The sequence below is a fragment of the Macaca thibetana genome, chromosome 19, assembly GCF_024542745.1.
Source record: "Macaca thibetana thibetana isolate TM-01 chromosome 19, ASM2454274v1, whole genome shotgun sequence".
NCBI classification, from domain to species: domain Eukaryota; kingdom Metazoa; phylum Chordata; class Mammalia; order Primates; family Cercopithecidae; genus Macaca; species Macaca thibetana.
Genome location: NC_065596.1, coordinates 8,224,296 through 8,238,891, shown reverse-complemented (window position 1 = coordinate 8,238,891; position 14,596 = coordinate 8,224,296). Strand labels below are relative to the sequence as shown.

Below are 14,596 nucleotides of genomic sequence, written 5' to 3'. Positions count from 1 at the left end.
GTGGCTCATGCCTCTAATCCCAGCACTTTGGGAGGCCGGGGGGGTGGGTGGATCACGAGGTCGGGAGATTGAGACCATCTTGGCTAACATGGTAAAACCCCATCTCTACTAAAATACAAAAAATAAGCCAGGTGTCGTGGCACACCTATAATCCCAGCTACTTGGGAGGCTGAGGCAGGGGAATTGCTTGAGCCAGGGAGGCAGAGGTTGCAGTGAGCTGAGATCGCACCACTGCACTCCAGTCTGGTGACAAAGCAAGACTCCATCTCAAAAAAAAAAAAAAAAAAGAGAGAGAGAGAAAGAAACTATTTGAAGAAAAACAATCAAAAGTTGCTTCTTAAATGAAAGATCTAATGGCTAGAAGGAGGGGTCACTGTTCATTTTCTCAGACGCGACCTCGGCATGGAGTACACGTAGCATGTCAGTCACCACACGTCTCAGTGACGTGTGCTTCGGGGCATGTTGGCGAAATGGCATCCTGACTCCAGCTTGCTCTAAAGCACTTCTCCAGAGCAGAGGAAGACAGCCATGCGGCAAAGGTGGAAAATCTGGATGAGAGTTGACGCTGGGTGGGGGTGTTTACTGTCCTTTTCTCTTCAACTATTATGTTCGGAAATTTTCATCATACTTTTGTTCCAATTGGATACTCTATTCTTCAGGAAAGGGCGTGAGTGTCCTTTGCCGTGGAAGAGACAGAGCGCCAATGGGAAAGGGGTTGGATTCGTGGATTTGATGTTGATTATTTACACAGCAGGGGAGCGTGTGTGTGTAGCAGGGAAGGAAGGAAACAGGATTTGAGACTGGCTTCTAACTTTTTAAGGCGTCTGAGGACCTCTTTAAAAATCAGATGGTGGCTGGGCACAGTGGCTCACACCTGTAATCCCAGCAGCACTTTGGGAGGCCGAGGCGGGAGGGTCACTTGGGGCCAGGAGTTGGAGATCAGCCTGGTCAACACAGTGAAACCCTATTTCTATAAAAATAAAAAAATTAGCCGGGTGTGGTTAGCTACTCAGGAGGCTGAGGCAGGAGGATTGCTTGAGCCCAGGAGTCCAAGGCTGCAGTGGGCTATGATTGCGTCACTGCACTCCAGCCCGGGTGACAGAGCGAGACCCCCATCTCTAAAAAAAAGGGGGGGGAAAAAGATAAAGAGTTATGAACGATCTGCAAACCCACATACAATAAAAAAACAAACCAGGGCTGGGTGCGGTGGCTCATGCTTGTAATCCCAGCACTTTGGGAGGCTGAAGCGGGTGAATCACGAGGTCAAGAGATCGAGACCATCCTAGCCAACACGGTGAAACCCCATCTCTAATAAAAATACAAAAATTAGCCAGGCATGGTGGTGCATGCCTGTAGTCCCAGCTACTTGGGAGGCTGAGGCAGGAGAATCACTTGAACCCGGGAGGTAGAGGTTGCAGTGAGTTGAGATCGCGCCACTGCACTCCAGCCTGGAGACAGAGCAAGACTCCGATTAAAACAAAAAAACAGGCCGGGCGCGGTGGCTCAAGCCTGTAATCCCAGCACTTTGGGAGGCCGAGATGGGCGGATCACGAGGTCAGGAGATCGAGACCATCCTGGCTAACACGGTGAAACCCCGTCTCTACTAAGAAATACAAAAAAATAGCCGGGCGAGGTGGCAGCGCCTGTAGTCCCAGCTACTCGGGAGGCTGAGGCCGGAGAATGGCGTGAACCCGGGAGGCGGAGCTTGCAGTGAGCTGAGATCCGGCCACTGCACTCCAGCCTGGGCTACAGAGCGAGACTCCGTCTCAAAACAAAAAAACAAAAAAAAAACAAAAAACTCGCAAATGTGCATTCAGGGGTTCACTGCTTTCCCTAAAAACATCCCATCTGCTGGGTAAGAGCTCCTAATTCAATACATGGTTTTCCATTTCTAGGATATCAAGAGCCTCACCACCTGCCTCTTCTGGGTACGGTGAATATGCAAATAAGCAGAAGACAACAAGAAACTAGAAACCCTCAAGTTTTCTAAGAAACCCTCAATTCTTTTCTCAAATCAGCAAAATGAGCCTCCGCCCCTGGCTGGTTTCGGAGCTCTGGGCAAATGACTGCAGGGAATGAGTCTCAGTTTTCCCATCGGGAAAATGGGCTACCATCCACCCTCTTCATCTACAAGGTTGCCTTGAGTTTCCAACAAGATAATGGAAGTTGAATCGCTGTGAAAACTGTGAAGTCCCCAGCCAAATATAGAGTGTGAGCCTCACCTTCCTTCGAATGGTGCCAAAGCTGTGACTACCCTGGAGAGAGGTGACTCAGCGCCTTCTCCAAAGGGATCTGTCATGGCAGAAGCACGTGGCGTGGGACCTTCAGATTCACTCTGGGTTTTCCTGCAGGAGGAAGGAAGTCTTGGGAATTGCCTCCGGCCATGACCACTTTCAGGAAGCTGCTCATTTTTTGCAGAGATTAGGGGCATCTCAGAAGTTACAAAGCCCATGAGGCCCCACCAGGCCCCCCGATCTACAAAGCAAGTCCATTCCATGGGCACCAAGGGAGCGTCCCCTCCCAACACCCTCGTCTCCGGGACAGCAGGGACCCCTCAAGGGTCTGTAACCTGGAAAAGGAGGATTACCAAAGGTCTAGAATCTCTACATTCGCCCAAATCCACCATAAACCTCAGTTTATGGTTTACAGATGACCCTTGAACAACACAGGTTTGAACCAGGTGGGTTCAGTCGTAAGCGGATTTTCTTTGTTTTGAGCCTGAGTCTCGCTCTTGTTGCCCAGGCTGGAGTGCAGTGGCGCGATCTCAGCTCACTGCCACCTCCGCCTCCCAGGTTCAAGTGATTCTCCTGCCTCAGCCTCCCGAGTAGCTGGGATTACAGGCATCTGCCATGACGCCCAGCTAATTTTTGTATTTTCAGGTGAGACGGGTTTCACCATGTTGGCCAGGCTGGTCTCAAACTCCTGACCTCAGGTGATCCACTTGCCTCAGCCTCCCAAAGTGCTGTAATTACAGGCATGAGTCACTGTGCCCTGCCTGTCTGTGGATTTTCTTCCACCTCTGCTACCCCTAGACCAAGCCTTCCTCCTCCTCCTCCTCCTCCTCCTCCTCGGCTTACTCAATGGGCAGATGATGAGGAAGACCTTTATGATGATCCACTTCCACTTAAAGGATGGCTGGTATTTTTTCTCTTCCTTTTCCTGAGGATTTTCTTTTTTCTCTTTTTTTGTTTTTGGAGACAGAGTCTCGCTCTGTTGCCCAGGCTAGAGAGCAGTGGCACGATCTTGTCTCACTGCAACCTCTGCCCCCCGGGTTCAAGCGATCCTCCTTGTCTCAGCCTCCTGAGTAGCTGGGATTACAGGTGCCCGTCACCACGCCCGGCTAATTTTTTGTATTTTTAGTAGAGGTGGTGTTTCACCATGTTGGCCAGGCTGGTCTTGAACTCCTGGCCTCAAGTTATCCTCCTACCTTGGCCTCCCAAAGTGCTGGGATTACAGGCATGAGTCACTGCTCCTGGCTTGTTTGTTTTGGTTTGGTTTTTTGAGACAGAGTCTTGCTCTGTCACCAGGCTGGAGTGCAGTGGCGCGATGTCAGTTCACTGCAACATCCACCTCCCAGGTTCAAGCCACTCTCCTGCCAGCCTCCTGAGTAGCTGGGATTACAGACGCCCACCACCACGCCCAGTCAATTTTTGTATTTTTAGTAGAGACGAGGTTTCACAAGGCCAGAATGGTCTCAATCTCCTGACCTCATGATCCACCCGCCTCGGCTTCCCAGAGTGCTGGGATTACAGGTGTGAACCACCACGCCGGGCCCTGTATTTTCAATCTCATGAATTACTGCCCTGAGACGAGTCTATGTAACAAAATATCTGAGGTTGAAAAACTGCTTTTTAAAAATAAATCTACCTGACGCCAGGAGTTTGAGACCAGCCTGGCCAACGTGGCAAAACCCCATCTCTACTAAAAATACAAAAAATTAGCCAGGTGTGTTGCCTAATGCCTGTAATTCCAGCTACTCGGGAGGCTGAGGCAGGAGAATTGCTTGAACTTGGGAGGTGGAGGCTGCAGCGAGCAGAGTTCGCGCCATTGCGCTCCAGCTTGGCTGACAAGAGCGAAACTCTGTCCCAAAATAAAATTAAATAAAATAATAAAAATAAATCTATGTACAGTGGATCAAGGTCAACACCAGCCATGTAAGTTGTGTTAATGACATGGATCTTTGATGTGATTTGATGTCAAGGCACTTCATCTCTGTGGTCTTCCTCCCCCAAGTCCAGCTCCCCGCCTAGTCATGGGAAGAACATCAGACAAATCCCAGTGGAGGGACATTCTACAAAGTGCCTGACCAGTTCTCCTTGTAACTGTCAAGAGCATCAAAAACACACAACGTTTGAGAAACTCACACAGCCTGGAGAATTCTTTTTTTTTTCTTCTTGAGACAAGAGTCTCACTCTTGTCGCCCAGGCTGGAGTGCAGTGGCATGATCTTGGCTCACTGCAATCTCGGCCCTCCAGGTTCAAGTGATTCTCCTGCCTCAGCCTCCCGAGTAACTGGGATTACAGGCACCTGCCACCACACCCAGCTAATTTTTGTATTTTTAGTAGAGACGGGGTTTCACCCAGTCCAGGGAATTCTAAGGAGATGTAAGGGTTGAATGTCACAGGGGATCCTAGGACAGAAAAAGGACATTAAGGGGAAAAACAGATTTTTTTTTTTTTTTTTTTGACAGGGTCTTACTCTTTGGCTCAGACTGGAGTGCAGAGGTGCGATCTTGGCTCACCACAACCTCCACCTCCCAGGTTCTCCCAGGGAGACTCCTGCGTCAGTCTCCTGAGTAGCTGTGATTACAGGCATGCTCCACTACCACACAGCTAAATTTTTTATATTTTTAGTAGAGATGGGGTTTCACCATGTTGGCCAGGCTGGTCTTGAACTCCTGACCTCAAATGATTCACCCACCTCGGCCTCCCAAAGTGCTGGGATTACAGGTGCGAGCCACCGTGCCCGATCTGCAATTTTTTTTTTTTTTAAGACAGTGTCTTTCTTGTCACCCAGGCTGGAGCGCAATGGTGCGACATTGGCTCACTGCAACTCCACCTCCTGAGTTCAAGTGATTCTCCTGCCTCAGCCTCTCGAGTAGCTGGAATTACAGGTGTGCACCACCACGCCCAGCTAATTTTTGTTTTTTAGGTAGAGACAGTTTCACCATGTTGGCCAGGCTGGTCTTGAACTCCTGACCTCAGGTGATCCCCCGACCTCGGCTTCCCAAAGTGCTGGGATTACAGGCATGAGCCACCTCACCTGGGCAAAAAACAGAGCAATTCTGAATAAAGTGTGGACTCTAGTTAATAACAATGAATTCGTATTGGTTCATTAATCGGGATGTAGTAATGTGTAATGTAAGATGTTAAAAATAAGCTAAATTCTCCAAGGGGCTTATGGGAACTCTTCGTATTCTCTTTGCGATCTTTCTGCAAATTTAAAACTGGCCAGGCACAGTGGCACACGTCTGTAATCCCAGCCCTTTGGGAGGCTGAAGTGGGAGGATCACTTGAGCCCTAGTGGCGGAGGGCGGGCAGAGGTTGCAGTGAGCTGAGATCACACCACTGCAGTTCATCCTGGGTGACAGAGCTCAGACCCTGTCTCAAAAAAAATTTTAAGGGTAAATTGTCTAAGGGGCTTATGGGAACTCTTTGTACCTTCTTTGTGATTTTTCTGCAAATTTAAAACTGTCCTAAAAAATAAAGTTGGTTAAAACACAAAAATGGGCAGGGCTTGGTGGCTCACGGCTGTAATCCCAGCACTTTGGGAGGCTGAGACAGGAGAACTGTTTCAGTCAAGGAGTTTGAGACCAGCCTGGGCAACATGGCAAGATCCCATCTCTTTAAATTAAAAAAAAAAAAAAAATTACACACAAAAAAAGTAAAAACTTAAGATTTAAAGAACAATGCTCCACCTATTTTTGCAAGGTTGATCTGCTTCCAGATACCCATGCAGGGAAAACAATGTTTACAGAGATTAAAGAAGCTTCTCTTGTTTTGTATTAAAATATTTTATATTAATCATTCAAACTTCATTTTATACAACGAATGCATACACCACTGGGGGAGTGTCTGACTGATGCGCGGGAGGGCGGGCGGGGATGTCTGCAGCTATGAGTAGGGAGGAGGTGGGGAGGCCCTGGGTGCTTCCTCTCCTCGACTGACCGGCCGTGTGTTCGTTCCCAGAGCAAGAGCGGGAGGCGGTCAGCCCCGGGGGGGATGGCACAGTGGAGAGACGGACCTGTAGAAGTGGTGGCCAAGGCCTCCATAAGGGCTTCCCCAGGAGATGTGACCTTTCCAGGTCTTGCAGCCAGTCTGCTCACCCTGAACGAGCTCCCGAGTCCCGGTCCTTGGAGTGCGGTGGCGACGGTGTGTGTGTGTGTATACATAGACATCTGCACTGCCCCCTCTCTGGAACCTGCCCATGCCCTGTCCCGCCTGCACATGGCCCTCGCCTAGGCAGCAGGCATGTCAGCCTTGCTGAGCGCGATGGCCAGTTCCAGGTCCTCCTGCTCCTGCCGCCGCAGCCGCGCCAGCCTCTCCTGTTCCGCCTTCTCGCTCTCCCGCTTGGCCCACGCCAGCTGCTGCTCCTCATTGCCAAACTGCAAAGGAAAAACGGAGAGTGGGTGATGTGGCCCAGGGGCTGGGACCTGCAGGCTGGAGGGAGGCAGGGAATGCGTGGGACGGGGACAGGGTCCTGCCCACCACCCGGCGGAGGGTCCGATGTGCAGGGGGGAAAAGCGTGTCTTGGCTGGGCCCAGTGGGAGTGCAAGCCTGGCTCAGGACCCCCATCTGGAAGGCAGAGAGGACGGGATGCATGATTGAGTGTGACCTTAACCGTGATCTCTGGGCCTCAGAAAAACCAGCCACCCTGCCCCACGTAGAGAAGTGAGGATAGGCCCTTGATGCTGGTGGCCAAGAGGTGCAAAGATGGGGAAGTTCGAGTGCGCATGGCTCTAAAGCCCCGCGGTGCAGACAATTCTGCACTCTGGGAACGCGGTATTTCTACCTCCGGCCATGCTCCAGAGAGCGCTGAGACCCTCTAAGGGTCCTTTTCTTTTCTCCCTTTTTTTTTTTTTTTTTTTTTTTTGAGATGGAGTCTCGCTGGGTTGCCAGGCTGGAGTGCAGTGGTGGCACGATCTCAGCTCACTGCAACCTCCGCCTCCCGGGTTCAAGGGATTCTCCTGCCTCAGCCTCCTGAGTAGCTGGGATTACAGGGGTGCGCTACCATGCCTGGCTAATTTTTGTTTTGTTTTGTTTTGTTTTGGGATGGAGTCTCGCTCTGTTACCCAGGCTGGAGTGCAACGGAGCAATCTCGGCTCACTGCGAGCTCCGCCTCCCAGGTTCCCACCATTCTCCTGCCTCAGCCTCCCAAGTAGCTGGGACTACAGGCATGCGCCACCATGCCCAGCTAATTTTTTTGTATTTTTTATAGAGACGGGGTTTCACCATGTTAGCCAGGATGGTCTCGAGCTCCTGACCTCGTGATCTGCCCACCTCAGCCTCCCAAAGTGCTGGGTTTACAGGCTTGAGCCACTGCGCCTGGCCAATTTTTGTATTTTTAGTAGAGACAGGGTTTCACCATGTTGGTCAGGCTGGTGTTGAACTCCTGACCTTGTGATCTACCCGCCTCAGCCTCCCAAAGTGCTGGGATTACAGGCGTGAGCCACCGCACCCGGCTCTGAGGGTCGATTTCTCCCAGAATATTGACAAAAGCTGTGGCATTTACACTGCCATTTAGTCAAGTTTTTATCCGTGGGGTGTTTTTCTAAAATGTTCCGTTAAAATAAGAACTTAAAAAAGGGAGAAAAGCATCTTGATGCTGAGCTAGGTGATTTCAAACAACTCAAAGTACTTTAGTTATAAAAAGAAAAGCCACGTCCCACAAGCTCCTCCCCCAGGGTGGGTCCCCATGTCCCAGACTTCCCTGAGAGGTCACTGGCATCATCGGCCCCCTCAGGAAAGCTGCTACCGCTTAGGGACTAAAAGGATTCCCTTATTAACATCTCTCTGCGATGCACTGCCTCTGACCGGCTCTCTGCTAAACGCTGGAGTAACACCAAAGATAACACACGCGGTGGCTCTTCCCCAGGCGCCCTTGGGAGCAGAAATATACAAACAATCCCAGTACAATCCAGGACCCAGGCTCTTGAGGAGGGCCCTGCAGACTCCCCCGGGAGGGTGGGGAAGGAAGCACACAGGAACACTTACTGCCTCTCCACCACACGCAGCACCATGTCTGTGTGACAACCTGGGGGTGGGCCCGCTGTCATCCCATCCCTCTGACAGCTGGGGATGCTGAGGCCAGGGAAGGGGTGGCTCACACTCTACACTTTTTTCCCCTAGGCCAGCGGAGGGTGGGATACTGGCTGAAACTGACAGGGAGGATGCGTCCCCATGAGGTTCGGGGTGTGAGGCTCAGTGCCCGACCTTGGGGTTGCCAGGACAAAGCATGGGATGGGATAAGCCAGACTGAGGAGGGGCTTATGGGCCCCAGAAAGGAGCTGGGATTTCCCTGTGGAGGCTCCGTGGGTGAGTGAGTTGGGTGATCAGATTGGCGGCGTCTGGATATTTCATGGCCTGATGGTGGCATAAGCGGGGCTTGGGAGAGACGAGGGCCAGATGGCAGGGCTGGGGGGACTGGGCCAGATGCAAGAGCGGGTGGATGCAAGAAACCTGGTTGGGAGGCAGATGTGGCAGTGAGGAGGATGCGGAGCCCTGGAGGCCTCCCTCTAGCTGGCCTCAGGACCCAGATGGGGGACAGGCGGAGTGTCAGTATCAAGGAAAGGCATCTCTCAGAAGAAGGGCTGAGTCTTGACTTCTTACAGAGGCACTGCCCAGCTAAACACTTGGGGGTCTGATGAGTCTCCAGGTCGGACTCCCTTCCTGCCATTGTGTCACCGCCATGGGCACAGATAAGCGTCCCCCTCCACCCCACTTTGGGGAATTTTCCAACACCTCATGGGGAGAAAAACAAGGAAAAAACAAGTGCAGGTGGAAATTATTCCATGGTGCTGCTGACAACAGTGGGAGGGAGACAGCGCAGCTGACGGGGACCTCACCCTCCACTAGCCTTGAGGACAGGGTGGGTGAGAGCTGATGGTAATGTTCGCCTGGATCCAAATCAAAACCTGGAACGGCCCAGTGACCGGCCTGCTGGGTCTGAACCACAGGCCCCTGGTCTTCTTTGGCCCCGCTGAACCCCCGTGTCGCAGAGTGTCACTGAAGCGCCTTCTGCTTGAGGGATCTGTGTTTCCAAATGAAACTTTCAGTAGGAAAGTTCCCGGTGCCTTCTGAGTTGACTGGTTCAAGGCCAGCTCACGAATCCACTACGGAGACTTGCAAGCATGCACCGAGGAGGCACGCTGAGCTGTGAGGTCTGCGAGAGCTCTCCGGAAAGGGGATTCCGCGGCTCCCTCTGCGTCTGCTGTCTTAGCCCTGGACAGGGCTACCTTCTAGTTCTCAGACCTGGGTGGGTCACATGGGCCAGAATCTGGATGCCTGTGGGTGTGGCTGATGCAAAATCAATAGTGGCTGGGATTCACACCGGCTCTGATTTCTGCTTCCCTCTGGCACTACCATGGAACCGAGACACCGCAGAGGCGGGATACACCACCCTCACCAAGGTCTGCCCACTCAGGATGCAGTTCATTTTCAGAAGCAAATAAGTGGTTCATTTCGGCAGCCTCTTAGAAATCCGCAGTTCAGACGGCTCAGCACACTGGGCGATGGGACGGCCCAGGGAGGCGCGCGGCACCTGTCCTCACTAGGAACGGACACTGGCACTCCAAGGCGTCTGATGGCACTTCCACCCCACCATGTGCAGGACACGCCTAGCCACTTCCTATTCATTCACTTACTCTGACATTGAGATCGCATCCAACTCCTTCACTAATTCAAAGCATGGCCTAGCTGATCTGATATTTGCACTGCTCTTAATTCGAACTTCCAAAAGAACCGTTCTGCTGACCTAGAAATGCCACTTCCTAATACACACATTTGCCTGAGACAGAAAGGTCTGCTTTTAAAGAAATACCAGCGAGGGAAGAGGGCTCCCGGCAACAGCCACACGCACAAATAACCCATTGATGGAAATTTGGGGCTTGTAAAGTAGAGGGTTCTGGAGAGGCCCAGCCGGGGCACCACCTCCACAAGTGAGGTGTGGGTGACCTGGGCCCCCTGACTGCCATCGTGGACTGGGCTGCTCCTGCACAGGTGAAAACGTGCCCTGAACAGCAGTCTCAGAACATCCGAAAGAGTCACGCTGCCAATCTGCCAGGCAGTCAGACGCCCTCTTGGCATTTGCTCAGGGAAGTGGAACCATCCAAACCAGAGGAAGCAGCTGTGCCCTCTTCTAAGTTAGCACAAATACTCAAGATCCAGCGGACCCAGAACCCACTGGCTGATCGGCTGAGCCCCCGAATGCCGTGAACATGGAGAGACGCCTCAAGTCCCCAGAGGGGGCTGGTTGTGGATGATTTTGGACAATGATATAACCCAAGGGGACAAGCAAAAACAATGAAGGGTCCTATCTTCACTCACCCCATCCCTTCGGAGTGGCTCAAGTACACTATCTGATCATTTCCTCTGGAAAAAACTGGGGCATCTGCAGTGGGAAAAGTGATTTTAAACAGAAAACAGGCCGGGTGCAGGGGCTCATGCCTGTAATCCCAACGCTTTGGGAGGCCGAGGCAGGAGGATCGTTGGAGCCCAGAGTTCAAAGACCAGTCTGGGTGGTAAAGTGAGACCTTGTCTCCACCAGAACATTTTAAAATTAGCCAGATGTGGTGGTGTGTGCCTGAGGTCCCAGCTACATGGGAGGCTCAGGCGGGACGACTGCTAGAGCCCAGGAGGTCAAGGCTGCGGTGAAGCTGTGATTGCACCACCGCACTCCAGCCTGGGCAACAGAGTGAGACCCATCTCTGAAAATGTAAAAACCAAAAAACTAGGTGAGAAAAAAACCAGAAAACAGCAGGGCTGCACCCAGGCCTGGGTGGAATTTGCTCTCCCACCGGGAGGGGAGGGTGATAAACTGGCTGGTGCTGTTTTAAAACTGCAGTTAACAATTGTTCTGGAACGACCAGAAATGCTAAGCCAAATGATACCTTGAAATCTTGGGTGGTTTTTTTTTTTTTTTATTTTTTTTAATGTTTTCGAAAAAACGAGCCCTTTGGGGGTTGGGGTCACAGGAAATAGAACTATGAATTTCAGAAAGAGAACAGTCATTTCTTCAAGCTGCCGTTCAGCCCACTTACCTAACTCTTCCCTACCCAAGACAGAGTACCTGAGTCATGTGTGAAGAGTTCTGTTTTCTTTAAATCAGCATTTAATATTTTTCCACCAGAAAATAAATGAAGGGCTATTCAAGAAACTCTAGATAAAGCAGGTTTTGTTTCTGGCTTTTATTAACAATGTCACCATTTTGTATAGACCCTCAGGGCGCATCTAGTGTCAACAAAATCAAACTCACTACAGTTGTAAAATATTTACAGGTCACCAAGAGCCAGAAACAGGTCAGGTCACCAAGAGCCAGAAACAGGTCAGGGTCTTGGGAGACCTAAATAAGCCACACGGGCCAGTCATGTGTAACCCCAGTACTTCAAGGTGGGAGGACAGCTTGAGGCCAGGAGGTCCAGACCAGCCCAGGCAACACAGCAAGACCCGATCTCTACCAAAAAAATTAAAAATCAGCCTTGCGTGGTGCTGCACGCCTGTCGTCCCAGCTACTCAGGAGGCCAAGACAGGAGGATTGCCTGAGCCCAGGAATTCGAGGTTACAAGTGAGCTCTGATTGCGCCAGTGCAGTCCAGCCTGGGCAACATAGCGAGATCCTGTCGCTAAAATAAATAATTGATAAATAAGCCATAGGATAGCTGTGCACGGTGGAGATCATCAAGATGGCTCAGAAACAAATCGGGTGCTTTCTGTGCATTGACATGGCAGGGCTTGTGTTCAAAGAGCCATCCCAGGAGTCGGAGCATCTATAAATAACACGTCTCACACCTAATGATGAAGGAACTAACAAGCTCAAAGGAAGAAAGCGAGTGCGTCACACACAATAAAACCGATTCTGGGCAGACAACACCTGAAGCTTTCAGAGAACAAGATTTTCATGTATCAAGGACGCTACTAAAAACTCCTTGAAGCGACGGCATGTTACAATCTGGAGTATTTTTCACACAGAGAAAAACAAAGCTAGGCTTTCAAAATCCCAGGATTTGCTTCTGAAAAGGCACTACACTTTGTTCAACAGCTTTTTTGAGCTCTTTTTGTTTTGGCTTTCAGAGTGTCCGTTCTAGACTGGATTTCTTTTTTCATTGGAGCTGGTAACCAACATTTAAAAGCTTTTTTTAAAAAAAAAAAAAAAAAACTTCAAATGGCTCTTCCCTGGTGTGATCTGCCTGAAGTCCTTCAATTTGTACTTGTGGCACAAAATGCACGGGGTGGGACTATGAGAACTTGTGCACAAAGGGCTTTTTGGGGACAGCAGAACCCTAATGTAACTTTTGCAGTCTTTTTTTCAAACTTACATCTTGGCTTCCAAAAACCAGTGAACACAACAGCCTCGGTGCGACAGAAATAATACAAGGAATCTACCACGAAGGACAGATACGTCCCGCCTCCCTGCTGGAAGAAAACGTGCCCTTACGACAGAGCATCAAAACCGCGGCTCTTTTTTTTTTATTGAGAAACTGTTTTTCTTACAGAAGTGGCAGTGTAGAATAAATAACGCGAGGGACAGAGAGTGTGAGGTACCAAGAGGCTAAAGAAGCTGGGAGGTTTGCCTTTAAAAAGAGACAAAAATCCCAGGGAAGCTGCAAGCGGAAGGAGGGGGTGTGGCCCGGAGGCAGAGGACTCAACTTACAGAGGTGAAGTCTGCAAAGCCCGAGGCAGAGGCCTTAGAAGGTTTAGCTGCAGAGGAGGGGACAAATGGGTCTTTTCCACTAAACGGGTCCCCAAACCCCTTTTTACTTTGGAACGGGTCGCCGCTGTCAGCCCCGAGTGGCTGGAATGGATCGGGGGTCTCGGGAAAGTCTGCGGAACCAAGCTGGCTTACAGGTGTACTTTTACCTGGAAAGTTTAGGAGAAAAAAAAAAAGGAGAAAGAAAGAAATATGAGTTACTCACCCGGACAGAGCAGAATGCCAGTGGGCACAAGCCTGGGGCGCTTCTCTGGGAAGAGCTTGGAATTTGGCTAACAGGCGGGATGGGGGTAGCCTGGGGAATCCCAGTTTTAATCAGCTTTATCCCAGGGGCTTAACCGGTTGTGAACAACACAGGAAAAACACTTCAGATGACTCCCATACACAACACACACAGAGCAGCTAAAACTTGAGTTGCCCTTGAATAGTTTGCATGCAGGTACGTTTCAAACAGATTCAATTTAGCATGGCAACACATTTATTAACACACTAATTTAAAAAATCATGGCTGAGCAGAAAAATACACTGCAAGCTTCTAACAGTTAAAAAAAAAAAAAGGCGGGGTGGGGGAGAGTTACTTACAAATGAAGAGGGATTAGTTTCACAAGGTGGTATGGTTATTAGGCGTGTTAGTTATGAGGGTCTGCACACAGCTCTGCCACGCTAAGGTTTAAGTTCTTTTTTTTTTTTTGAGACAGAGTCTCGCTCTGTCACCTGGGCTGAAATGCAGTGGTGCAATCATGGCTCATTGCGGCCTTGGCCTCCAGGGCTCAAGCGATCCTCCCACCTCAGCCTCCTACAGGCATGAGCCACCATGCGTGGCTAATTTTTGTATTTTTAGTAGAGATGGGATTTTGCCATGTTGCCCAGGCTAACCTCAAACTCCTGGCCTCAAGTCATATGCCTGCCTCAGCCTTCCAAAGTGCTGCGCTTGGCCTTAAGTTCTTTTTTAGCCCCCACTTCTGTCCCTCTGGTGTTGGCGGCTCCAAGGGGCAGGGTTCGCCTGGGCCTTTCTGGGCTTCTGCCAAGCAGGGAACTCCAGGACGCCCAGTCCCGGCAAGGCGTATCTTGACAGGGAGGTGGGAAAGAAGGGTTCAGAAGTAGAGGAAAATGAGACTGTGTGAGGGACATGGCCTGAGGACAGGTGGCTTTTCCCAATGCATACTGCCAATGTACCAGAACATTCCACCAAGAAGCAGAGGCCTGTTGAGATCTGCTTGGTGACGGGAGGTCCCACCTGCCAGGCCTTCTAGCATCTGCAGTTTGCAGGCCAGCCGGGCTGACCCCATGCTCCTGTCTGACACCCCTCTATCTGCCCAGCGGGGTCCCTGGGCATTCAATGTGGTCCATGCAGCACCCCAGACTGGAGGCTCAATAACATGTAACGCGATTCCAGTGTTAACTCTGGAAGTTTCGAGGCTAATGTTTAGAAAGAAACCAGGAACTGCCTGCCCCTCCAGGGTTGACCTTGGATCTCTGGCTGCACCTCCAGAGAGCACCTTGGCTCCCAGCCACACCTGCCCCGCGCACCACCTGAGCCCGGGACGCCTGCCTTCCTCATCTGGTAGAACAAGCTCACACAGGCCATCTTCGGTCCCTCTGCATGCCCAGATCTAAAGCCGTTCCCTGTGTTCCCGTAGCAGATCAGCCATCCCAGGACTCATTTTTGAGGC

General features: G+C 50.9%; 1 protein-coding gene across 6 annotated transcripts in view; it reads right to left on the bottom strand.

Annotated features, from left to right (window-relative positions):
- Nucleotides 1–5,997: 5,997 nt before the first annotated feature.
- EPS15L1 (epidermal growth factor receptor pathway substrate 15 like 1) overlaps nt 5,998–14,596 on the bottom strand; it is a 120,635-nt gene continuing 112,036 nt past the window's right edge. For 4 of the 6 annotated variants that reach the window (XM_050769495.1, XM_050769497.1, XM_050769496.1 and 1 more), the window contains 2 exons: nt 12,867–13,072; nt 5,998–6,604 (listed from right to left, as the gene is read on the bottom strand). In XM_050769495.1, the coding sequence (XP_050625452.1) occupies nt 6,458–6,604; nt 12,867–13,072 (353 nt within the window). In that variant the 3' untranslated portion in view covers nt 5,998–6,457. Of the gene's footprint in view, nt 6,605–12,667; nt 13,073–14,596 lie in introns of those variants that run through there. The other 2 variants (XM_050769500.1, XM_050769501.1) reach the window with 2 other exon arrangements.